Consider the following 25,254-nt stretch of genomic DNA (forward strand, 5'->3'; position numbering starts at 1 on the left):
GAGTGTGGCGAAGAGATGGCAGCATTGCCAATGGTCCGAGTAGGTATTCAGGGAGCCCAGTGGTGCAGTTCACTGTGAAGATATGGAATCAGCTAAGGAGGCATTTTAGGGTGGAAGGGATGTCGGTGCTAATGCCGTTGTGCGAGAATCATGGGTTTGAACCGGGGGGGGGCATGGATAGTGTATACAGGAAGTGGAGGGAAGTGGGGCTGGTCAAGGTGAGGGATTTGTATTTGGAGGAAGGGTTCGCCAGTCTGGAGGAGCTAAGGGAGAGGGTAGAGCTGCCGAGGGGTAGTGAGTTTAGGTATCTACAGGTTAGGGACTTTGCACGAAAGGTCTGGAAGGGGTTCCCTAGATTGCTGGGTTACACCCTGCTGGAGCTACTGCTGCTTCTGGATGTGGAAGGAGAGGCAAGAATTGGGGATATGTATAAGTGGCAGGGAGGTGAGTGGGTGGTGAAGATCAAGGAGAAATGGGAAGCGGAGTTGGGAATGGAGATCAATTGGGGAGTATGGAGTGAGGCACTGTGAAGGGTAAACGGGACCTTTTGTGCAAGGATGAGCCTGATACAGTTCAAGGTGGTGCATAGGGTGCATATGACTCGGGCGAGAATGAGTGGGTTCTTTCAGGGGGTAGCAGATGAATGTGAGAGGTGTGGGCAGGGGCCAGCGAATCATGCGCACCTGTTTTGGGGTTGTGAAAAATTGAGAAGATTCTGGGTGGGAGTGTTCACGGTCTTAGCCAGGATAGTGGAGGAGGGAGTGGACCCGGACCCTTTGGTGGTGATATTTGGGGTTTCAGAGAAGCCAGAACTCATGGAGAGTAGGAAGGCCGATGTCATGGCCTTGGCCTCTCTGATTGCACGGCGACGAATTTTGCTGGAGTGGCGGTCGGCATCGCCATCGGGGTAGCAGCATGGTTGGGTGACCTGTACGACTTCCTGCGGTTAGAGAAGATAAAGTATGAGATAAGGGGCTAAGTAGGGGAATTCGAGAAAAGGTGGGGATGTTTGTGACCGTGTTTGAGGAGCTGTTCGTCGGGGGGTGGGGGGGGGGAGAAGGAGGAAAATCTGTACAAGCTATATAGTTAATTGTTGGGAAGAATGTTTCCTGGGGTGTTTATTTGCTGTAACCTACTTTGATACAAATTTGAATAACATGAGTTTAAAAGAAAAAAAAGTGTGGCGATGAGGGGATTTTCACAGTAACTTCATTGCAGTGTAAATGTAAGCCTACTTGTGACACTAATAAGGATTATTATTATTATGAATACTATTTGCTAGTTTCATTATTTTCTGCTACTGATATGCTTCTGATTGACACAACAACCCCATTATTGTAAGTAGGACACACATTTGCAAGTCCTGTAAACATAGATAATGAGCTGGCAATTTATTTTTCATGATATTGGTTAAGGGAAAAACATCATTTCAGGAGAGCAGTGAGCATTCCCTGGGTTCTCTCTGTATTAGTACAGTGGAATTTTTAGCATCCATAAAATGCTGCCAGTTCTAGTGGCCTTGGCAGCTCCAAACTCTAGTTGCTGAAATGCTGGGGAGGTGTAGATGGCAAGAAAGGAAGGAGGTACCATTTTGGAGGAGTGCCTTCAATGCACACAGGACATCCCTGAATGTGGTTCCACTCATCCTGCTGTTTTTTATCGAGGCCACAGAAAACAACCGGCCCACTAGTGCCCGTCTTCCCACGCCAACTGTATTATAGTACGAAGTCTTACAACACCAGGTTAAAGTCCAACAGGTTTGTTTCGAATCACTAACTTTCGGAGCGTAGTTCCTTCATCAGGTGAATGAAGAGGTGGGCTCCACAAACGCATATATGTAGACCAATTCAATGATGCAAGATGATAGTTTGAATGCGAGTCTTTGCAGGTAATGAAGTCTTTACAGGTCCAGACGGTGCAACTGGAGAGAGGGATAATCATAGGTTAAAGAGGTGTGAATTGTCTCAAGCCTGGACAGTTGGTAGGCTTTAGCAAGCCCAGGCCAGATGGTGGGAGGTGAATGCAATGAGACATGAATCCAAGGTCCTGGTTGAGGCCATACTCATGCGTGCGGAACTTGGCTATCAGTTTCTGCTTGGCGATTCTGCGTTGTTGTGCGTCCTGAAGGCCGCCTTATAGAATGCTTACCCGAAGATCTGAGGCTGAATGCCCTTGACTGCTGAAGTGTTCCCCGACTGGAAGGGAACATGCCTGCCTGGCGATTGTCGTGCGATGTCCGTTCATCCGTTGTCGCAGCGTCTGCATGGTCTCACCAATGTACCATGCCTCGAGACATCCTTTACTGCAGTGTATGAGGAAGACAACGTTGGCCGTGTCGCACGAGTATGTACTGCGTTCCTGGCGGATGGTGTAATGGTGGTACGCATGTTGATGATCTGGCACGTCTTGCAAAGGTTGCCATGGCAGGTTTGTGTGGTGTCATGGTCGCTGTTCTCCTGAAGGCTGGGTAGTTTGCTGATCAACCGTTTTATGATGTGGAGAAGCCAGTGTTGGACTGGGGTGAGCACAGTAAGAAGTCTTACAACACCAGGTTAAAGTCCAACAGGTTTGTCTCAGATCGCTAGCTTTCGGAACACTGCCCCTTCCTCAGGTGAATGAAGAGGTAGGTTCCAGAAACACATATATGTTTCTGGAACCTACCTCTTGATTCACCTGAGGAAGGAGCAGTGCAACCGTTTTATGACGTGATCAGCATATTATCCTGGTCCATATGCTTGCTTACTAGCCTAACTGTTAATTATCCATTTGAGAGGTGGGCTGTCAATTTCGGCACCACTCACCCACTATATTATGGAGGTTGGCTTGAGGGTGCGCTTCAAGGTGGCCTGCTAGCCACCTGACACATTTTAGCCCACACTGCCCCGTCCTCAACACATGCCAGGCGAGCGCTATAAAGTGCCATTCATTGCTGGGGGTGTAAATGTAGTTCTACTCCTGTCCTGCAGGGGGCGGTGTTGTCCCATTGCCAGATTGGCTGGAGCCCTTGGGGAGGCGGGGTTACGCTTGCTGTCTCCTCGATCTGGGCAGTTTAGGGACGATGCTGCGGGGGTTGCGGAGCGGAATTTGGGCGCTGGAAGCGGCAGCGGGACCCCGCTCCGCCCCACGGCTGTATTCCAGCGGGGCGGAGTCCGGGCTGCTGCGTTCGCAGGCCTACATCGGGGGCCGCTGGCTGGACGCCGATGGCGCGGCTCTGTTCCCGGTCACTGACCCTGCGAGCGGGCAGCAGTTGATTGAAGTGGCGGATTGCGGTCCACGGGAGGCCAGAGAGGCGGTGAGCGCGGCTCACAGCAGCTTAGCGAGCTGGAAAGCGGCTACCAGCAAGGTGAGGCCGGGGAGGGGGCGGCTGCGGTGACAGTGGATCCCTGTTGCCCCATCTATCTCCCGTCTTGCTCCCCTCACCCGGCCCCCTCTCTGCCCCCCTGGTCCCCCTCTCTGCCCCCCTGGTCCCCCTCTCTGCCCCCCTGGTCCCCCTCTCTGCCCCCCTGGTCCCCCTCTCTGCCCCCCTGGTCCCCCTCTCTGCCCCCCTGGTCCCCCTCTCTGCCCCCCTGGTCCCCCTCTCTGCCCCCCTGGCCCCCCTCTCTGCCCCCCTGGTCCCCCTCTCTGCCCCCCTGGTCCCTCTCTCTGCCCCCCTGGTCCCCCTCTCTGTCCCCCTGGTCCCCCTCTCTGCCCCCCTGGTCCCCCCCTCTGCCCCCCTGGTCCCCCCCTCTGCCCCCCTGGTCCCCCCCTCTGCCCCCCTGGTCCCCCCCTCTGCCCCCCTGGTCCCCCCCTCTGCCCCCCTGGTCCCCCCCTCTGCCCACCTGGTCCCCCTCTCTGCCCCCCTGGTCCCCCTCTCTGCCCCCCTGGTCCCCCTCTCTGCCCCCCTGGTCCCCCTCTCTGCCCCCCTGGTCACCCTCTCTGCCCCCCTGGTCACCCTCTCTGCCCCCCTGGTCACCCTCTCTGCCCCCCTGGTCACCCTCTCTGCCCCCCTGGTCCCCCTCTCTGCCCCCCTGGTCCCCCTCTCTGCCCCCCTGGTCCCCCTCTCTGCCCCCCTGGTCCCCCTCTCTGCCCCCCTGGTCCCCCTCTCTGCCCCCCTGGTCCCCCTCTCTGCCCCCCTGGTCCCCCTCTCTGCCCCCCTGGTCCCCCTCTCTGCCCCCCTGGTCCCCCTCTCTGCCCCCCTGGTCCCCCTCTCTGCCCCCCTGGTCCCCCTCTCTGCCCCCCTGGTCCCCCTCTCTGCCCCCCTGGTCCCCCTCTCTGCCCCCCTGGTCCCCCTCTCTGCCCCCCTGGTCCCCCTCTCTGCCCCCCTGGTCCCCCTCTCTGCCCCCCTGGTCCCCCTCTCTGCCCCCCTGGTCCCCCTCTCTGCCCCCCTGGTCCCCCTCTCTGCCCCCCTGGTCCCCCTCTCTGCCCCCCTGGTCCCCCTCTCTGCCCCCCTGGTCCCCCTCTCTGCCCCCCTGGTCCCCCCCTCGGCCCCCCTGGTCCCCCCCTCGGCCCCCCTGGTCCCCCCCTCGGCCCCCCTGGTCCCCCCCTCGGCCCCCCTGGTCCCCCCCCTCGGCCCCCCTGGTCCCCCCCCCTCGGCCCCCCTGGTGGCCCCCCTCGGCCCCCCTGGTGGCCCCCCTCGGCCCCCCTGGTGCCCCCCTCGGCCCCCCTGGTGCCCCCCTCGGCCCCCCTGGTGCCCCCCTCGGCCCCCCTGGTGCCCCCCTCGGCCCCCCTGGTGCCCCCCTCGGCCCCCCTGGTGCCCCCCTCGGCCCCCCTGGTGCCCCCCTCGGCCCCCCTGGTGCCCCCCTCGGCCCCCCTGGTGCCCCCCTCGGCCCCCCTGGTGCCCCCCTCGGCCCCCCTGGTGCCCCCCTCGGCCCCCCTGGTCCCCCCCTCGGCCCCCCTGGTCCCCCCCTCGGCCCCCCTGGTCCCCCCCTCGGCCCCCCTGGTCCCCCCCTCGGCCCCCCTGGTCCCCCCCTCGGCCCCCCTGGTCCCCCCCTCGGCCCCCCTGGTCCCCCCCTCGGCCCCCCCGGTCCCCCCCTCGGCCCCCCTGGTCCCCCCCTCGGCCCCCCTGGTCCCCCCCTCGGCCCCCCTGGTCCCCCTCTTGTGCCCCCCCGGCCCCTCTTGTGCCCCCCCGTCCCCTCTTGTGCCCCCACGTCCCCTCTTGTGCTCCCCCGTCCCCTCTTGTGCCCCCCCCCCGTCCCCTCTTGTGCCCCCCCCCCCGTCCCCTCTTGGACCCCCCCCCCCCTTGGACCCCCCGTCCCCTCTTTGCCCCCCCCCCCCCTTGGACCCCCCGTCCCCTCTTTGTCCCCCCCCTCCCTTGGACCCCCCGTCCCCTCTTTGTCCCCCCCCCCCCCCTGGACCCCCCGTCCCCTCTTCGTCCCCCCACCTGTCCTCTTTGACCCTCCCCTGTCCTCCCCTTTACCCTCTTTGACCCCCCCTGTCCCCCTCTTTGCCACCCCCCCAACCCTACTTCAGGGCATAAAACTGCAGCACAGGGATAATGAAAATGTTGAATGTGAGCATTTTGAGAAGCACTTCAAGAATAAAAGAGTTTGACATCCACCTTCATTCTTCATAATGCGTGTGCCGCCTTTTTAGTAATCTGATTAAAGGCTCCATTACAATAGTCTAACTCTACGGTAATAATTATATCTGAAACACTTTCAGGCATTTAAAAAAGGAACTAAAGTTCAATAGTCAAATAATCCTTTCTATCGTTAACTGCTCACTTTTAATTTAATATTCTGGCCATTGTGAGTAAATAATGCCTGTTTGAGCTTTGGTTTTTTTTTACAAAAAGTCCACAGTACAGTGTTGTTGATTTTTGAGGAGCCAGCAACTATTCTTCACTAAAAAGCTGATTGCTGGTTAACAGTATGTGTGCTTCAGTCCGCTGGTGTGAATTGACAGAACATTGAGAAAACATTTACAGTAATGATTTATCTGACAATATGACGTGGTGGAAGATTTACTTGGTTACCAGTATTTAGTTACCACTCAATGTGGTTTGGAACTTGAACCAAATTTCCATGCAACATGTATAGTGCAACACTATGAATCCAAAGTGATTGGGACTTTTGCCCAACATATATTCCTTACACCCTCAGTGCCAGGTAGCACAGTGATTTGCACTGTTCCTTCACAACGCCACAGACCCGCGTTCGATTCACGGCTTGGGACATTGTGTGAAGTCCACACGTTCTCTGGGTGCTCCGGTTTCCTCCCACAAGTCCCGAAAGACGTGCTTGTTAGATGAATTGGACATTCTGAATTCTCCTTCAGTGTATCCGAACAGGCACCAGAGTGGGGACGAGGGGATTTTCACAGTAACTTCATTGCAGTGTAAGCCTACTTGTGACACTAATGAGGATTATTATTATTATTATGAATACTGTTTGCTAGTTACATTATTTTTGCTACTGATATGTTTCTGATTGACACAGCAACCCCATTATTGTAATGTAGGAAACCCATTTGCAGGTCCTGTAAACAGCAATGAGATAATGAGCTGGCAATTTATTTTTCATGATATTGGTTAAGGGAAGAACATAATTTCAGGACAGCAGTGAGCATTCCCTCGGCTCGCTGTCATAGTACAGTGGGATTTTTAGCATCCATAAAATGCTGGCAGTTCTAGTGGCCTTGGCAGCTCCAAACTCTGTAGATGCTGAAATGCGGGTTAAGGTGGAGGGGGAGGTGTAGGTGGCAAGAAAGGAAGGAGGTAACATTTTGGAGCAGTGCCTCCAGTGCACACAGGGCATCCCTGAATGAGATTCCACTTGTCCTGCTGTTTTTTATCTAGGCCACAGAAAGCACCTGCCCACTGGTGCCCGTCTTCCCACGCCAACTGACTTATAGTAATAAGTCTTACAACACCAGGTTAAAGCCAAAGGTTTATTTCGAATCACTAGCTTTCGGAGCTCCTTCATCAGGTGAATGAAGAGGCAGGTTCCACAAAGACATATAGAGACACATTCAATGTTGCAAGATGATACTTTCATAGAATCATAGAATTACAGTGCAGAAGGAGGCCATTCAGCCCATCGAGTCTGCACCGGCCCTTGGAAAGAGCACCCTACTATCCCTAAGCCCACATATCTACCCTATCCGCATAACCCAGTAACCCCCACTTAAAAATTTTTGGACACTAAAGGGCAATTTAGCATGGCCAATCCACCTAATCTGCACATTTTTGGACTGTGGGAGGAAACCGGAATACCCGGAGGAAACTCACAAAGACATGGGGAGAACCTGCAGACTCCGCACAGACAGTGACCCAGCCGGGAATCGAACCTGGGACCCTGGAGCTGTGAAGCAACAGTGCTAACCACTATGTTACCGTGCTGCCCTTTGAATGCGAGTCTTTGCAGGTAATTGAGTCTTTACAGGTCCAAACAGTGCAACTGGAGAGAGATAATCATAGGTTAAAGAGGTGTGAATTGTCTCAAGCCAGGACAGTTGGTAGGATTTTGCCAGCCCAGGCCAGATGGGGAAGATGAATGTAATGAGACATGAATCCCGGTTGAGGCCGTACTCGTGTGCGGAACTTGGCTTTCAGTTTCTGCTCGATGATTCTGCATTGTTGCAAATCCTGAAGGCCGCCTTGGAGAATACTTACCCGAAGATCAGAGGCCGAATGCCCTTGACTGCTAAAGTGTTCCCTGACAGGAAGGGAACCTCCCTGCCTGGTGATTGTCGCGCGATGTCCGTTCATCTGTTATCGCAGCGTCTGCATGGTCTTGCCATTGTACTACGCCTCGGAACGTCCTTTCCTGCAGCGTATGAGGCAAACAATGTTGGCCGAGTCGCACGAGTATGTGCTGCGTACCTGGTGGGCGGTGTTCTCGCATGTAATGGTGGTGCCCATGTGGATGATTTGGCACGTCTTGCAGAAGTTGCGATGGCAGGGTTGTGTGGTGTCGTGCTCGCTGTTCTCCTGAAGGTTGGGTAGTTTGCTGATCAACCATATTATGACATAGGCAGCATATTATCCTGGTCGATAAGCTTACTTGCTAGCCTAACTGTTCTTTAATTATCCATTTGAGATGTGGGCTGTCAATTTCAGCATTCACTCAGCTACTATATTATGAAGGTTGGCTTGAGGGGGAGCTTCAAGGTGGCCTGCTAGCCACCTGACACATTTTAGCCCACCCTGCCCCGTCCTCAACACATGCCAGGCAAGCGCTATAAAGTGCCATTCATTGCTGGGAGTGTAAATGTAGTTCTACTCCTGTGCTGCAGGAGGCGGTGTTGTCCCATTGCCAGATTGGCTGGAGCCCTTTGGGAGGCAGGGTTACTCTTGCCTCCAACTCACTGTCTCCTCGATCTGGGCAGTTTAGGGACGATGCTACGGGGGTTGCGGAGTGGAATTTGGGCGCTGGAAGCGGCAGCGGGCCCCCGCTCCGCCCCACGGCTGTATTCAAGCCAGGCGGAGTCCGGGCTGCTGTGTTTGCAGGCCTACATGGGCCACTGGCTGGATGCCGATGGCGCGGCTCTGTTCCGGGTCACGGACCCGGCAAGCGGGCAGCAGTTGTTAGAAGTGGTGAATTGTGGTCCACGGGAGGCCAGAGAGGCGGTGAGGGCGGCTCACAGAAGCTTAGCGAGCTGGAAAGTGGCTACCAGCAAGGTGAGGCCGGGTAGGGGGCGGCTAGGGTGACAGTGGATCGCTCTTGCCCCCCTCCTCCCCTCTTGTCTCCTCTCCTCAACCCCATTTTTGTCTGCCCCGTCCCCCTCTTTACCCCCCTCCCCCATCCCCCCTCTTTACCCCCCTTGTCCCCTTCACTGCCCCGCCCGGCCCCCTCTTTGCCCCCCACCTGTCCCCCTCTGCTCTGCCCCCCGCTCCCCCTCTTTGCCCTGCTCCCCTCTTTGCCCCCCCCCCCCCACCCGCTCCCTCTCTTTGCCCCCCCCCCCCCCCCCCCCCGGTTCCCCTCTTTTGGAATATGAATGCATACTTGTCAATGTTATGTATTCTCCTGTGCCATTATTGTCTTCCGATCACTGAATCTTTTTGAATATTCCCTAATCACTCAATATATGAAGTGTGTCGGGATCAGGATTGTCTTATATACATGAAGTGTCATGTGCACTTTATTTTTGGGAGAATGAGAATCGTATAATAGATTTGGAGGGGTGGGGGAGTAATCTTGTTGCTAACTGGGATGGTTGCAATATACCTTATTCTGATGTGGAGCAATGATTTTGAGTCCAAACGTGAAAGGATTTGCTCAAACTAGCTCTGAGTTGAAATATGCAAAATGAGTAAATAACGTAATGAGGGTGGGAAGAGGAATAAGGATGTAAAAATGGGTCCACATAAAGATCAGGAGGATTTGGTGTGCTGATTGAGAGGGATGTCAATCCAGTGCTGAGGGAGATCCAGGTATCTGTCAGATCCAGGCATTATGTCAGACTCTGGTAAACACTGGTCAAAGTAATTTGTCCCATAAAGGGTGAAGAGTAGATTTTGGGACCAAAGTTGCTTATCTCCTGCTAAGGTTTTATTGCACTGTGTTCCACTCCTGTATATCCTTCTACTTGCCATTTTTGATATTTCTGTTTTCAGGAGCGAAGTAATTTATTAAGAAAATGGTATGACTTGATGCTAAAAAACAAAAATGAGCTCGCAAGGCTAATTACTGCAGAAAATGTAAGTAAAACACCAGTGTGATTAACTAACTGAAAAGACATTAACATGGTATCAGTTATATTAACAAAAATTCATCAGAAAAAGTAGTGTATCTATTTTGCTAACAGTAAAAACTAGCAAAAGATTAAAGCGATAAGTCAAATCTGAGGGTATGATACGGGGGAAGAGAGTGTGTGTATGTGTGAGGACCTGCAAAATAATTAACCTTTTACTCTGCTGAGTAATTCTGGAATTCAATAGTAACTGAGTAGCTTCTGAATTGTGTAGGCTATCCATAAGGTGAAAATCTGAAGTCAGTCATAAATCTGAGCTCTTAAAATATCTTTCGTCGCCTTAAAAGACTAGTTGTTGATGTTCTGAAATCATGCTGGTGATTTCAGTAAGTGGCTACTGGCATGCGACCTGTGCTGTGCGTTAAATCCTCGTTGAAACAAAAGATTGGTTATGTGGGCCTATTGTGCCTTCGCATATGCAATGTAACATGAATGAAGATTTATATAAATTACGGGTTAAATCTTGTTCCTTATTGCAGGAGTGCCAATGTGTAATCAAGCCAATATAAAACAAAATGACTTTCAAAAATAACGTATGCTTTTGGTTTCACTTGTCCCAAAACTGTCAGATTGCTTGTCCTACATCCAGCATTGGCTTGGCAAAGATTTCCCCCAACTAAATATTGAGAACACTGATGCCATTGTCTTCAGTTCCTGTCGCAAACTCCTTTCCCCAGCCACTGATTCCATTCAACCCCCCAGCAACTAACAGGCTAAACCAAATTATTCTCAGCCGTGGTATCATGCTTTGCATTGACGTGAGTTTCTTTTATAAAAAAAAATAAAAAAATTCTAGAGCACCCAATTCATTTATTCCAATTAAGGGGCAATTTAGTGTGGCCAATCCACCTAACTTGTACATGGGGAGAATGTGCAAACCACACAGGGAGCCGGGATCGAACCGGAGATCTCGGCACCGTGAGGCTGCAGTGCTAACCACTGCGCCACCATGCTGCCCTTTAACGTGAGTTTCTGACCGTATATCTACACCATTGTCAAGATTGCATATTGCTGTAATATCGCTCAACTCCACACTGACCTCAGTCCACTTGCTGTTGAAACTCCTATCCACGCCTTTGTGACTTGAGTATTCTAACTCCTGGTCACCCTCTGGATGGCAAGGTGGCACAGTGGTTAGCACTGCTGCCTCACAGCTCCAGGGACCCGGGTTCAATTCCGGCCTCGGATGACTGCCTGTGCGGAGTTTGCACTTCCCGTGTCTGCGTGGGTTTCCTTCCACAGTTCAAAGATGTGCAGGTTAGGTGGATTGGCCATGCTAAATGGGGGCCAGGTGGAGGCTTAGACTTAAGTAGTGTGCTCTTTCCCATGACTGGTGCAGACTCGATGGGCTGAATGGCCCCCTTCTGCACTGTAAATTCTATGATTCTAAAATATTCGACCATCTGTTAACTTGAGGTCATCCAATGTTGCTGCCCATGTCCTAACTCTCACCGAGCACACCATATTATCCTTGTTGTAAACAAGTAAGTTAACAGGAAATTACCAGCATTTAAATTCCTGGTCCTATTTCGGAAGATTCAGCTCTAAATATGGTATCGTCATTAGTACCAGAATTTGATGTATGGAGTTAACATCCATGCATGCAAGACAAAAATATTCTTGGAGATATATTAGTCAGTCTCCTGTAATATTGCACGCGGGAATTTGTCGTCTTCCAACAGTTTGCTTTACCTGCTGTCCATCATCACGTGCTTTGCTGTGCGCCCTATTGCTATTACATTTCTTTGTCCTCTTCTACCATATCCTTCCTGCCATCAGTTGGCCTGTGACCTTTCCTTTGAGTTTCATGCTCGACCACTGTATCTTCAGTCTACTTTATTGTGCAGTCACGAACATCGCCTGTGACTATTTATCCCTCACTTCTTTTGACTTTCCAGAAAGGGCAGATGACAAGTAGTTAGAAACCCTCTTGCTCTCAATTCGTTTCTCTCCTCCGCCACCCCCCAAACATACTGTCAAATTCTGTCCCCTAAGAGCCTTTGTTTCTTTTCAAAATCCAACTTGTTAAATTTTTTATCAAGAATAATAGAATGACAAAAAGCCTTCTGTCTGCCTCCCTCTATCTGTATGTCTCACAGGTGTCAGGAATTGGAATAGTTACATCTTCAGTCAGCGAATCAGGTGAGGGAACTGAAAACTTTGCACTTGCGTTACAATTGAAATTGCGATTTTGTTTAATATTGAGGAAAATATTTTTTTGGCATCATACACCTTCTGAAATTTTTAGACGGTTAAATAAAAGCAATAGCAGGTGCATAATTAGTTGTCTCTCTTCCGCACACACACATGGGTCACAATTTTTTTAATGTGGAGGTAAAATGTCAAAAAATCTATTTCATTTGGTGACTAAAATGTTTTAAGTATGTTGCATTAAAGTGTAAGTTGGATTGCTGAACTGCTTGAAATTTAGGCGAAGTTATGCTCCAGGTTTCTTCTTAAAGCCTAACTTATTTAGGAAAAGCAAGTTTAACAATAATAATCTCTATTATTGTCACAAGTAGGCTTACATTAACACCACAATGAAGTTACTGTGAAAATCCCCTCGTCGTCAGTCACTCATCTCAGTTTAATTTGCATTTTTACCAGGGAACTCTTCAGATTTGATTGTAATAGTTAGCTTCAATTTACAATTTAGAAGTACAGAATAACTTGTAACCCTTTTATGTTGGTATCAGTGAGGTGTATGTGCCTCCAGTTCACACACCGGAGATGTCACTCACCTTATTGTTCATTCATTTAAGGACTATGGGCATTGTTAGCTAAGCCAGAATTTATTGCCCATCCCTAGTTCACCTTAAGAAGGTGGTGCTGAACCACCGCCTTGATTTGCTGGTCCATGTGGTGTGAAATGAAATGAAAGTCACCACAGTTCCAGAGGACCATAGGCTGCTTTCCCCTTTTTGAGAGCGAGCTGTTTGGTGGTGATTTAACCCGAAGGTCGCCACACCTCTGGTGAGGGGCAGGGTTGAGAAGGTGGGACCACCATGGATAACCTCAGCTGTTGGCGACGCTCCGAAACACTAACCACTTTTCAACGGGTCACTGCAGCTGGGAATGACAAATCCCATTAAATTTATATTGGATTAGCTGTCAGCTGAGTGCAACTTGTACATCCTTGGTCCAAACATAGCCAATCATGCTGAACCCCAGAGATGAGTGTGATTGCCCTTGACATCAAGGCAGCATTTGACAGTGTGTGACATCAAAGAGCCCCATTAAAATGTGAATAGGAGGACATTTCTTCAGTGATTGGAGTTATTCTTCGTGTGACAGCTCATTGGTCTAGGGCAATGGTTCTCATTCTGGGTGTTGCAGTTAGAAAGCTTGAGAGAGGTCCTGGGTTCAAATTCCAGATGAAACCTTTGCAGTTGTTTCCTGTTGGCCAACGCACAGGTTTTGTACCCTATTGCGTAGTGGTGGTTATCATTTCTGCTTTACATCTGCGTTCAAGATCATGTTTGCTTTACATACAAAAGGTCCTATGTTCGAAATCTCACCGAAACATTGTCGAAATCCATTTGTTTTAAGTGTGAGGAAAAGTTACGAAGGAAAATAGTTGTGTTCGTGGGTAATCACCTCTGCCCAGAATACCTCTACAGGAGTTCCTTATGATGGTGTCCTAGACCTAGCCGTTTCGGTTGCTCTGTCATTCATCTTCTTTCCACCAAAAGAATAATGCAGTTTATATCTGCATACATCAAGACCTGGATGACATCCATACTTGGGTTGCTAAGTGACAAGTAGCATTTCAGCCACACATTACAGCCAGGAAATAACCATCTCTAATGAGAGAGAATTTAACCTGTTCTAAAACTTTCATCCATCATTGAAGTGCACAGCATCAACATCCTAGAGGTTACCATTGGCAGGTAGCGTAACTGGAATAATGACATAAATAATGTGGCTGCAAGAGCAGGTCAGAGCCTGGATACTGTGCAGTGATTTACTCCCCTCCTGATTCCCCAAAGCCATTCCACCATCTAAAATACAGGAGTCAGTTGTGCGATGGATCCAGAATGCAGCTCCAACGTTCAAGAGACTCCACACCATCCAGGACAAAGCGGCCCACTTGATTAGTGATGCATTGACCAAATTTATTCCCTCCACCACAGTACCTGCAGTACCATCTGCAAGATACAATGCAGCAACTCACCAAAGCTTCTCTGACAGCACTGTCTAAACCCGTGGGCTCTACCATTAAGAAGAACAATAGCAGCAAATACATGGAAACACAACCACCTGCAAAATGTTCTTCCAAGTCACACATCTCCCTGACTTAGAAATATATCACAATTCCTTGATCGCTGGGTCAATATCCTGAAATTGCCTACCTTCTGGCACTGGGTGTGCCTACACTGCATGAACTGCAGTGGTTCAGGCAAGTGGCTCACCCATCACCTCCTTGAAGGCAATTAGGGATGAGTAATAAATATCGGCATTGCCAGTGTCATCCATATTCCTAAATAAAGGAAAAAAGGCACCAGTAGCACAAGTATTTCATCGGCCATAATATGAAAGGTACTGACTGTAAGGCTATCGACACTACCAGAAGAACTGCATTTACATTAAAATAATTGGAGTTTTGGATGAGGGTGGGAAAACTGAGGTTAAGTGGATTTACAAAATGCCCAGGGGTCCCAATAGACTTGCACTCCATGTGGTATCTAATGTGAACAGTGAAATTAACCCCTCACGATTGACCCTGTCGCTTTCTCATGTTTAAACCCTGATTTTAGATTTGCACTTCTGTTTATCATTCATACGAAGTCCAAATTACTTTGATAGCAAACAGGACTACTCGGATGTTACTTTGCATCGTTGGTGAAGTACGATGTCTGGAGTATTGATGCATCATTCTTGAAATGTTATATAGTTTAACACTTGTAGAGCTTTAACTTCAATGGACTTTGTGTTGATATCTGATCCCTGAACCTTTTATAATGCTGAATTTCGTAATGTGCCCTCCCATGTTCTGCATCTAATATCAATGTGAATACTTTTATCATTGTTTTTGCATCCTTGCAGTAGCAATCCTATCTCTTGGTAAATTGTTCTCTTTAGGGAAAACCACTGAAAGAAGCCTTGGGTGAAACACTGTACGCTGCATCATTCTTGGAATGGTTTTCAGAAGAAGCTCGTCGAGTATATGGAGATGTTGTTTCTACTACTTCCCCAGACCGGAGGATCCTAATCCTGAAGCAGCCAATAGGAGTAGCAGCTATTATAACTCCTGTGAGTACTATGCACCGTAGAATTCCTACAGTGCAGAAGGAGGCCATTTGGCCCATCGAGTCTACACCGACCCTCTGAAAGAGTACCCCACCTAGGTCCACCTCCCTCCCCTTGTGCTATGTTTGGATGAATGCTTTGAAGAAGAGCAGGCAGCATTAAGTCAAACACAATCATTTTGTAAACCGGTTTGGAAATGTAAGGTCAGCAAGAGAAAATGTTATATACAGTAATATATACAGTAAAGGGAAGGTTTCATGCAGAGGACATGGCTAAAGTATTAAGTAAACATGTTGCATTTATCATTATGAAGGAGGTGGATAATGTCAAGATTACACCGTAGGAAAAAAAAGTAAGTTATAGACATAGTCGTATTGGAGAGTTTGTATTATAAAGGTTAGCATTACTGAAAGTTGGTAATTCACCTGGTCCAAGTGGAATGCATCCTAGGTTGTTGGGAGAACTGCAAGGAGAAATACCAGATATGCCTGTCACATTATTTCAGTTCTGAATGAATGCAGCAGTAGTGCTGAAGGACTAGAAGGTTTGTAATCTTATGTCACCATTCCAGAAGGGAAGAAGAGGAATTATTCAGGAAACAACAGGCCAGTCAATCCAATATTGGTGACGTGAGGCTTATTAGGAATGAGTACCACGGCCAAACTAAACTTTAATTTGGAAAATTATGGGCTACTCCAGGAGAGTCAGCATGGACTTGTCCCAGCCAAAATCACACCTAACTAACTTGAATGAATCCTTTGTTAACACTACTTTAAATAACCTTCAATGTATAAATGGATTTTCAGAAGAATTTCAGCATTGTGACACACAGGAGGTTTGTTAAGGCCTGTGAAATTAAGGGGACAGTGTTGGTATGGATCTGGAAATAGTTCAGTAACCAAAGTAGTGTGTGTGGGTGAATAGATATTTTCCAGACTGGGAGATGGCTTGTCAGTTTTGATCCATTACTTTTTTCCATTTTTTTAAAAAATAAACATTTTATTGAGATATTTATGGTTTTGTAACAGTAACAGAAGAAACAGTGTAAATACAATTATAAACATAGTACAAAAGCCGTCTTCCTCTCTCACAGGTCCCACCTTTTCTAGCCTCCTACTCTACACTAAATTACCCCCACAGCCCCCCTCCCCTTCCCCCCACCCCCCTTCTGCTGATGGTTAATTTTCCCTAAAGAAGTCGACAAACGGCTGCCCCCTCCGGGCGAACGCTAACATTGACCCGCTCAAGGCGAAGTTGATTTTCTCCAGACAGAGAAAGCTAGCTATGTCAGTTAGCCAGGTCTCTGACTTCGGGGGCTTTGAGTCCCTCCAAGCTAATAATATCCGTCTCCGGGCTACCAGAGAGGCAAAGGCCAGAACGTCTGCCTCTTTCTCCTCCTGGAATCCCGGATCTTCTGTTATGGGCCAGGGTTTAGAGAATCCCAAAGTGTATCATGGAGTTCACCTGACCCACCACTTTTAATAGATTGGCAGACCAGGTAAGATTGAGGAAGGGGTGGGTAGGTCAGGTGTTTCATTCGGGGCTGGGTGCCAAAAATCGGGGGGGTGGCGACCTTGGTAGGAAAGAGGGTGTCGTTCGAGGCGTCGAGCATTGTGACAGACAATGGCGGCAGGTGCGTTATGGTAAGTGGTAAGCTGCAAGGGGAAAGGGTGGTGCTGGTCAACGTGTACGCCCCGAACTGGGACGATGTGGGTTTTATGCAGCACATGTTGGGTCGGATCCTGGACTAGGAAGTGGCGGGGCCTGATAATGGGGTGGGGGGGGAACTTTAACACTGTGTTGGATCCGGCACTGGATCGCTCCAGGTCTAGGACGGGTAGGAAGCCGACGGCGGCTAAAGTGCTGAGGGGGTTTATGGTCCAGATGGGAGGGGTGGACCCTTGGAGATTTGCAAGGCCGGGGGCGAGGGAATTTTCATTCTTCTCGCATATTCATGAAGCTTATTCCCGGATCTACTTTTTTATTGTGAGTAGGGCGCTGATAGCGAGAGTAGAAGATACCGAGTACTCGGCGATAGCCATTTCGGATCACGCACCGCATTGGTAGACCTAGAGCTGGGGGATGAGCGGGACCAGCGCCCGTTGTGGCGCTTGGAGGTGGGGCTGTTGCCGGACGAGGTGGTGAGTGAGCGGGTCCGAGGAAGCATAGAGAGATACCTGGAGGCCAACGATAACGGGGATGTCCAAGTGGGGATGGTCTGGGAGGCGCTGAAGGCGGTGACTAGGGGAGAGCTGATCTCCGTTAGGGCCCACAAGGAGAGCAGAGGGAGAGGGAAAGGCTGGTGGGGGAGATGGTGAGGGGAGACAGGAGGTCTGAGGAGGGACTGTTGAGGGAGAGGCGTAGCCTCCAGGCCAAATTCGACCAGTTGACCACCAGGAAGGCGGAGGCGCAGTGGAGGAAGGCTCCGGGGGCGATTTATGAGTATGGGGAAAAGGCAAGTTGGATGCTGGCGCATCAGCTTCGGAAGCGGGACGCAGCTAGGGAGATCGGGGGAGTTAAGGATAGGGGAGGGAGTGTGGTGCGGAGTGGGGTTGGCATCAATGGGGTCTTCAATGACTTTTATGAGGAACTGTATCGGTCCGAGCCCCCACTGGAGGAGGGGGGGATGGGCCGCTTTCTGGACCAATTGAGATTTCCGAAGGTGGAGGAGGGACTGGTGGCGGGATTGGGGGCCCCGATTGGGCTGGAGGAGCTGGCCAAAGGGATAGGGAGCATGCAGGCGGGGAAGGCACCGGGGCCGGATGGTTTCCCGGTCGAATTCTACAAAAAAATATGTGGACCTGTTGGGCCCGTTGCGAGTTAGGACCTTCAATGAGGCAAGGGAGGGGGGGGGGGCTTTGCCCCCGACGATGTCCCGGGCACTGATCTCCTTGATCCTGAAGCGGGACAAGGATCCCCTGCAGTGTGGGTCTCACAGGCAGATTTTGTTGTTAAACATGAATGCCAAGGTGCTGGCGAAGGTCTTAGCCACGAGAATTGAGGATTGTGTGCCGCAGGTGATCCACGAAGACCAGACGGGGTTCGTGAAGGGGAGGCAGTTGAACGCGAATGTGCGGAGGCTCCTGAACGTTATTATGATGCCGGCGAGGGAGGGGGAGGCGGAGATAGTGGTGGCAATGGACGCTGAGAAGGCCTTCGCTAAGGTAGGGTGGGGGTACTTGTGGGAGGTGCTGAAGAGGTTTGGGGAGGGGTTTGTCAGGTGGGTTAGGCTGTTGTACGAGGTCCCGATGGCGAGTGTGGCCACGAACAAGAGGAGGTCTGAGTAATTTTGCTTTCATCGAGGGACGAGGCAGGGTTGTCCCCTGTCCCCCCTGCTCTTCGCACTCGCGATTGAACCCCTGGCTATGGCACTGAGGGAGTCGAGGAACTGGAGTGGGTTGGTGCGGGGTGAGGAAGAGCATAGGCTGTCGCTCTATGCGGACGACTTGCTGCTATATGTGGCGGACCCGGTGGGGGGGAATGCCGGAGGTAATGAGGATCCTCCGGGAGTTCGGGGATTTCTCAGGGTACAAGCTCAACATGGGGAAGAGCGAGTTGTTCGTGGTTCACCCAGGGGACCAGGAGAGGGGGATTGGAGAGCTCCCACTAAAAAGGGCGGAGAGGATCTTCAGGTATTTGGGGGTCCAGGTGGCCAGGAGCTGGGGGGCGCTGCATAGACTTAATTTCACGAGGCTAGTGGAGCAAATGGAGGAGGAGTTCAGGAGGTGGGACGCATTGCCGCTGTCCCTGGCGGGTAGGGTGCAGTCAGTTAAGATGATGGTGCTCCCAAGGTTTTTGTTCCTGTTCCAGTGCCTCCCCATTCTTATCCCGAAGGCCTTCTTTAGGTGGGTCAACAGGAGCATAACGGTGTTTGTGTGGGCGCGAGGGTCTCCGAGGGTGAGAAGGGTGTTCCTGGAATGGAGTAGGGATGGGGGAGGCTGGCACTGCCCAACCTCTGTGGGTACTACTGGGCCGCCAATGTGGCGATGGTGCGTAAGTAGGTGATGGATGGGGGGCTGCATGGAAGAGGCTGGAGACGGCGTCTTGATGAGGGTACGAGTCTGGAGTCGCTGGCAACAGCGCCGCTGCCGCTCCCTCCAATGAGGTATACCACGAGCCCGGTAGTGGCGGCTACCCTCAAAATCTGGGGGCAGTGGAGGCGGCACAGCGGGGAAGTGGAGGCCTCGGTGTGGACCCCAATACGGGGGAACCACCGGTTTGTCCCAGGGAGAATGGATGGAGGGTTTTCGGGGTGGCACAGGGCAGGGATAAGAAGGCTGCGGGACCTGTTTGTGGATGGGAAGTTCGAGAGCCTGGGTGAGCTGGAGGAGAAGTATGGGCTCCCCCCGGGGAACACCTTTAGGTATTTACAGGTAAGGACGTTTGCCAGGCGGCAAGTGGTGGAATTCCCGCGGCTGCTGCCACACACAGTACAGGACAGGGTGCTCTGGGGGGGGGAGATCTCGGCAACTTACCAGGTGATGCAGGAGGAGGAGGCCTCGGTGGTGGAGTTGAAAGGTAAGTGGGAGGAGGAGTTAGGGGAGGAGATTGAGGAGGGGACGTGGGCAGATGCCCTTGGGAGGGTAAACCCTTCCTCTTCGTGCGCGAGGCTCAGCCTCATACAGTTTAAGGTGCTGCACAGGGCACACATGACCTGGACAAGGATCAGTCGGTTCTTTGGGGGTGAAGACAGGTGTATTAGATGCTTAGGGAGCCCAGCAAATCACACCCATATGTACTGGGCATGCCCAGCGCTGGAGGAATTTTGGAAGGGCGTAGCAAAGACGGTGTCGGGGGTGGTAGGATCCAGGGTCAAACCGGGCTGGTGGCTCGCAATATTTGGGGTTGCAGTGGAGCTGGGAGTGCAGGAGGTGAAAGAGGCCGGTATTCTGGCCTTTGCGTCCCTGGTAGCCCGGCGAAGGATTCTTCTTCAGTGGAAGGATGCGAGGCCCCCAAGCGTGGAATCCTGGATCAATGATATGGCGGGTTTATTACATTGGAGAGGGCGAAATTCGCCTTAAGGGGATCGGTGCAAGGGTTCTTTAGGCGGTGGCAACCGTTCTTGGACTTCCTAGCAGGACGGTAGACAATGGTCAGCAGCAGCAGCAACGAGGGGAGGGGGGGGGTTCTATTTTATTTTTGTTTGTTTACACTGGGGGATCTGAGGGGGTGTATATATTTGCTATGTTTGCTTTGTGTTAATTCGGGGTGTTAATTTATTATTTATGTATAGGGGATGGGGGCACGGGGGTTTTATTTTGTTCTGTATTTAATTCTATTGGGTTCCTTTTTCATTTTGTTGTTGATATTTTGTGAAAACCTCAATAAAAAAATTATTTTTTTTTTTAAACAAAAAAGTTTTAATAGATTGTGGTATGGGGAGCACACGGCCCACTCTACAGGTGTAGTACAGCAGAAATGGAAAAGTATTTTTTAAAGCAAAACAATGGTTATTCTATGAACCCAAGTTAACCTTTTTAAAACATACAGTGAACATCTCAGCAACCATTAATACAAATACAATCCCCAAAGAATACAACACTAAGTAATCCTTTAAGCTTTCCTTTTAACATCCATAAGACTTAAAACACCTGTTACCAGAAGCACATCAGGTTAAAGTCACTACTGTTATTAGTTTTAAATCACCATGATCGATTTACAGTCTTTAGATTACAGAGAGAGTCTCTAATACACCTTCTGGCTGTGACTGCAGCTATCCAGCTCTGAAAACGAAACTAAAACACCCTGCAGCAAACAGCCTAAAACGAAAATAAAAAGCTGATAGACAGCCTACTCTCTGACATCACTGCAGCAGTAAACACCCATTTCTTAAAGGTACTCTCACATGACACTTCCAACACCCTGAAAATCGCCACCTCTGGACGAAAATAAAAAGCTGATAGACAGCCTACTCTCTGCCAGCCTTGTTTTCAATACTTTGGACATGACATCCGCAAACCCCTGCCAGAATCCCCGAAGCTTCAGGCATGTCCAGAACATGTGAACATGGTTCGCTGGTCCTCCCGCACACCTTGCCCACCTGTCTTCCACCCCAAAGAACCTGCTCATCCAGGCCACTGTCATGTGAGCCCGGTGAATGACATTGAACTGTATCAGGCTGTGCCTCGCACATGCTGTGGACGCGTTGACCCTGCTCAACGCATCCGCCCAGAGACCATCTTCTAACGCTCCACCTAACTCCTCTTCCCATTTGTGTCTCAGCTCCTCGGTCTGTGTTTCCTCTGACCCCATAAGCTCCTTATAAATGTCTGAAACCCTCCCTTCTCCCACCCACACTCTGGAAACTACCCTATCCTGTATCCCCCTTGGTGGTAGGAGCGGGAAGGTTGAGACCTGCCTGCGTAGGAAGTCTCGCGCCTGCAGGTACTTAAATTCATTCCCTCCCGTCAATTCAAATTTTACCTCCAGTTCCCTCAAGCTGGGAAAGCTCCCTTCTATAAACATATCGCCCATCCTCTCGATCCCTGCTCTCTGCCACCTCCGGAACCCTCCATCTAACATCCCTGGGGCAAACCGATGATTATTGCAAATTGGGGACCAGACCGATGCTCCCACATGTCTCCTCCTTTGCCCCCAGACTCTCAGGGCCGCGACCACCACGGGGCTGGTGGAGTAGCGTGCCGGCAGGAACGGCAGAGGCGCCGTTACCAATGCCCCCAAACTCTTGCCCTTACAAGATGCCGCCTCCACTCGCTCCCACACGCCCCCCAACCATCCACTTCCTAATCATGGCTATATTCGTCGCCCAGTAATAATTACCAAAGTTCGGGAGTGCCAGCTCGCCCTCCCCCCGGCTGCGCTCCAACATCCTCTTTTTAACTTGCGGGGTCTTACCTGCCCATACAAATCCTGAAATCACCTTGTTGACCCGTTTAAAAAAAGACCTTGGAATAAAGATGGGGAAACACTGAAACACAAACTGGAATCTCGGGAGAACCGTAATTTTCACTGTCTGTACCCTCCCAGCCAGTGACAGCGGAAGCACATCCCACCTCTGAAAATCCTCCTTTTATTTGGTTTACTAGTCGGGCCACATTACGCTTGTGCAGCCGTTCCCATTCCCGCGCCACCTGGATGCCTAGGTACCGAAAGCTTCCCCCTACCACTCTAAACGGCAGCGCCCCCAGTCGCCTTTCCTGCCACCTTGCCTGGATCGTGAACATCTCGCTTTTTCCCATGTTCAATTCATAACCCGAAAACCGGCCAAAATCCCCATAATTTATTCCATCCCTTCCAATGGGTCCGACACACATGAGAGCAGATCGTCTGCGTATAGCAAGACTCTGTATTCCAACCACCCCCCAGACCAGTCCCTTCCAGCCTTTTGAGGCTCTCAACTCAATTGCCAGCGGTTCTATGGCCAGTGCGAACAACAGCGGGAAGAGGGACGTCCCTTCCCCGTCCCTCGGTGCAGCCTAAAATAGCCCGATGTCAGCCTGTTCGTCCGAACACTTGCCATGGGCGCTTGATATAGCAGCCTGACCCAGTCAATGAAGCTCCGCCCAAATCCAAACCGCCCCAGTACCTCCCACAGAGAATCCCGTTCCACCTGGTCAAATGCCTTCTCTGTGTCCATTACAACCACCACCTCTATGTCCCTACTCTCTGGGGGCATCATGATAACATTCAACAGCATTCTTACGTTGGCGGCCAACTGCCCCCCCCTTAACAAATCCCGTCTGGTCCTCCCCAATCACATCCGGGACGCTGTCCTCAATCTTTGAGGACAAGATCTTAGCCAACAATTTGGCATCTGCATTTAGTAGGGAGATCGGCCTGTAGGACCCGCATAACTCCGGGTCCTTATCCCGCTTCAGGATCAATGAGATAATGGCCTGTGACATCGTCGGGGGAAGCACCCCTCTCTCCCGATCCTCATTAAATGTCCTCATCAACAGTGACCCCAGCATCCCAGAGAACTTTTTGTAAAACTCCACGGGGTACCCATCCGGTCCTGGGGCTTTACCCGACTGCATGGCCTTCAGCCCATCTGCTATCTCTTCCAACCCGATCGGGGCCCCCAGCCTATCTACCAAGTCTTCATCCACCTTCGGGAACTTCAGCCCCCCCTAGGAATTGCCTCATCCCCTCCGGCTCAGCTGGGGGTTCCGACTCATACAGCCACCTGTAAAATTCCTCGAACGCCTTATTGACCCTAGCTGGATCTCCAACCAGGTTCCCATCTCTGTCCCTTACTTTCCCAAACTCCCTGGCCGCCTCCTGTTTTCTAAGCTGCAGCGCAAGCATTCTACTGGCCTTCTCCCCATATTCATAGATCCCCCCCCTTGCCTTCCTCAGCTGCTCTACCGCCTTCCCTGTAGTTAACAAGCCAAACTTCACTTGTAGCCTCCGTCGTTCTCTTAGAAGCCCTGCCTCTGGGGTCTCCACATACCTCCTGTCGACCTGTAGTATTCCCTTTATCAGTTGGTCCGTCTCTGCTCTGTCTGCCTTCTCCCTGTGGGCCCTTATCGAGATCAGCTCCCCTTTAACCACCGCCTTCAGCGCCTCCCAGACAACCACAGCTGAAACTTCCCCCGTGTCGTTGACTTCCAGATAGTTCTGGATACATTTAGTCAGCCGCCCACACACCACCTCATCAGCTCAAAGGCTCACGTCCAGCCTCCAGTGCGGGCGCTGGCTACTCTCCTTGCTCACCTGTAGGTCAACCCAGTGCGGACATGATCCGAGATCGTAATCGCTGAGTACTCTCCCACTACCCCCATCAGTAAATCCCTGTTCAGGATAAAAAAAGTCAGTCCGGGAGTACACTTTATGCACGGGCGAGTAGAAGGAAACCTCCGTCACTATCGGCCGTCCAAATCTCCATGGGTCCATCCCTTCCCCGTCTGCTCCATAAACCCCTTTAGCTCCTTTGCCATTGCTGGCACCCTGCCTGTCCTTGAGCTAGATCGGTCTAGTCCTGGGTTAATGACTGTGTTGAAGTCCCGTTCTCCCTCCCTCTCCCCCCCCCCCCCCCCCCCAAAACAACCAGCTTATGCAAATCCAGGTCCAGGATCTTCCCCAACATGCTCCTTATGAACTCCCAATTTGGCAGTACACATTCACGAGTACCACCGCAGCCCCTCCAGCTTTCCACTGACCATTATGTACCGACCCCCACCCCCCACCCCATCTGCAACTATTCTCCCCGCTTCGAATGACACCAGCTTATTAATCAGGATCGCGACCCCTCTAGTCTTAGTCCAGCCCCGAGTGGAAAACCTGTCCGACCCATCCCTTCCTTAGTCTGACCTGGTCAGTTACTCTCTAAGGTGCATCTCCTGCAACATTGCCATGTCCACCTTCAGTCCACTCAAATGCGTGAACACATGTTCCCTCTTAATCGGCCCATTTAGCCCTCTTACATTCCTTGTGATCAGTCTGGTTGGGGGACTTCTCTCTCTCTCTCTCCCGCCCCCCCCCCCCCCCCCCCACCACCACCCCTCCACCGATCAGCTATCACCTTTCTTGGGCCAGTCTCTAGCCCACGCATCCACAGGCCCACCCCCCCGACCTCCCTATTGTCCCACAGCAAAAGTCCCTCCCCCATCAGCAGGACATTTCTCCCCCCCCCCCCCCCCCCCCAGTAACAGCACTATACACACAGCCCCCTCCAACAAGCATACCATCTACTCACCCCCCCACTGCGCTTCCGTGAGCAAGCCCGCCCAGCTAGCTTGGTGGCCCCCGTCCATGACGCCAGACATTTTCCCACTTATTGTTCTCCACCCCCACCCCGGCTCAGACACACGTATGCAAACGTAAATAATCCCAACCCAATTGCCCAAAAGAAAATCAAAAAGATCAAACATCTGAGGTTCACACCTCCATCCCCCATCAGTACAAATGCAAATTTTAACTCGAGCAGCTTGTCCGCAGACCCCAACTGAAGACAAAAGGCACTACAAGTAACATCCAAAGACAAAAACTTCTCTTTTTTAAAAAAAAAAATATCTGAAGAGAAGAGGAAAACAAACACATGAGCACTGCAGCAAAGTTCAGTCCAAACACCTCAGTCCGCTACCAGCCCTTCTCGCGGAAGTCCAACGCTTCCTTGGGTGATTCGAAGTAGAAATGTTGCACTTCGTGCGTAACCCAAAGATGGGCCGGGAACAGTAGTCTAAACTTTACCTTTTTCTTAAAAAAGGTCGATTTTATCTGGTTGAACCCTGTTCTTCTCCTGGCCACGTCCGCGCTCAGATCCTGATATATACGCAGGATGCTGTTCTCCCATTTGCAGCTCCATGTCTGCCTGGCCCACCATAGAATGCACTCCTTGTCCAGGTACCTGTGGAATCTCACCACCATTGC

The 25,254-nt window shown here is 51.2% G+C and overlaps 1 protein-coding gene across 3 annotated transcripts in view; it reads left to right on the forward strand.

Moving 5' to 3' along the window:
• Positions 1–25,254, forward strand: part of aldh5a1 (aldehyde dehydrogenase 5 family, member A1 (succinate-semialdehyde dehydrogenase)) — a 79,827-nt gene continuing 54,573 nt past the window's right edge. The window contains exons 1-3 of one of the 3 annotated variants that reach the window (XM_072509719.1): positions 1–39; positions 9,536–9,619; positions 14,755–14,925. In XM_072509719.1, coding sequence (XP_072365820.1) covers positions 16–39; positions 9,536–9,619; positions 14,755–14,925 — 279 coding nt within the window. In that variant the 5' untranslated portion in view covers positions 1–15. Of the gene's footprint in view, positions 40–3,032; positions 3,344–9,535; positions 9,620–14,754; positions 14,926–25,254 lie in introns of those variants that run through there. The other 2 variants (XM_072509717.1, XM_072509718.1) reach the window with 2 other exon arrangements.

The sequence above is a fragment of the Scyliorhinus torazame genome, chromosome 6, assembly GCF_047496885.1.
Source record: "Scyliorhinus torazame isolate Kashiwa2021f chromosome 6, sScyTor2.1, whole genome shotgun sequence".
Lineage (NCBI taxonomy): Eukaryota > Metazoa > Chordata > Chondrichthyes > Carcharhiniformes > Scyliorhinidae > Scyliorhinus > Scyliorhinus torazame.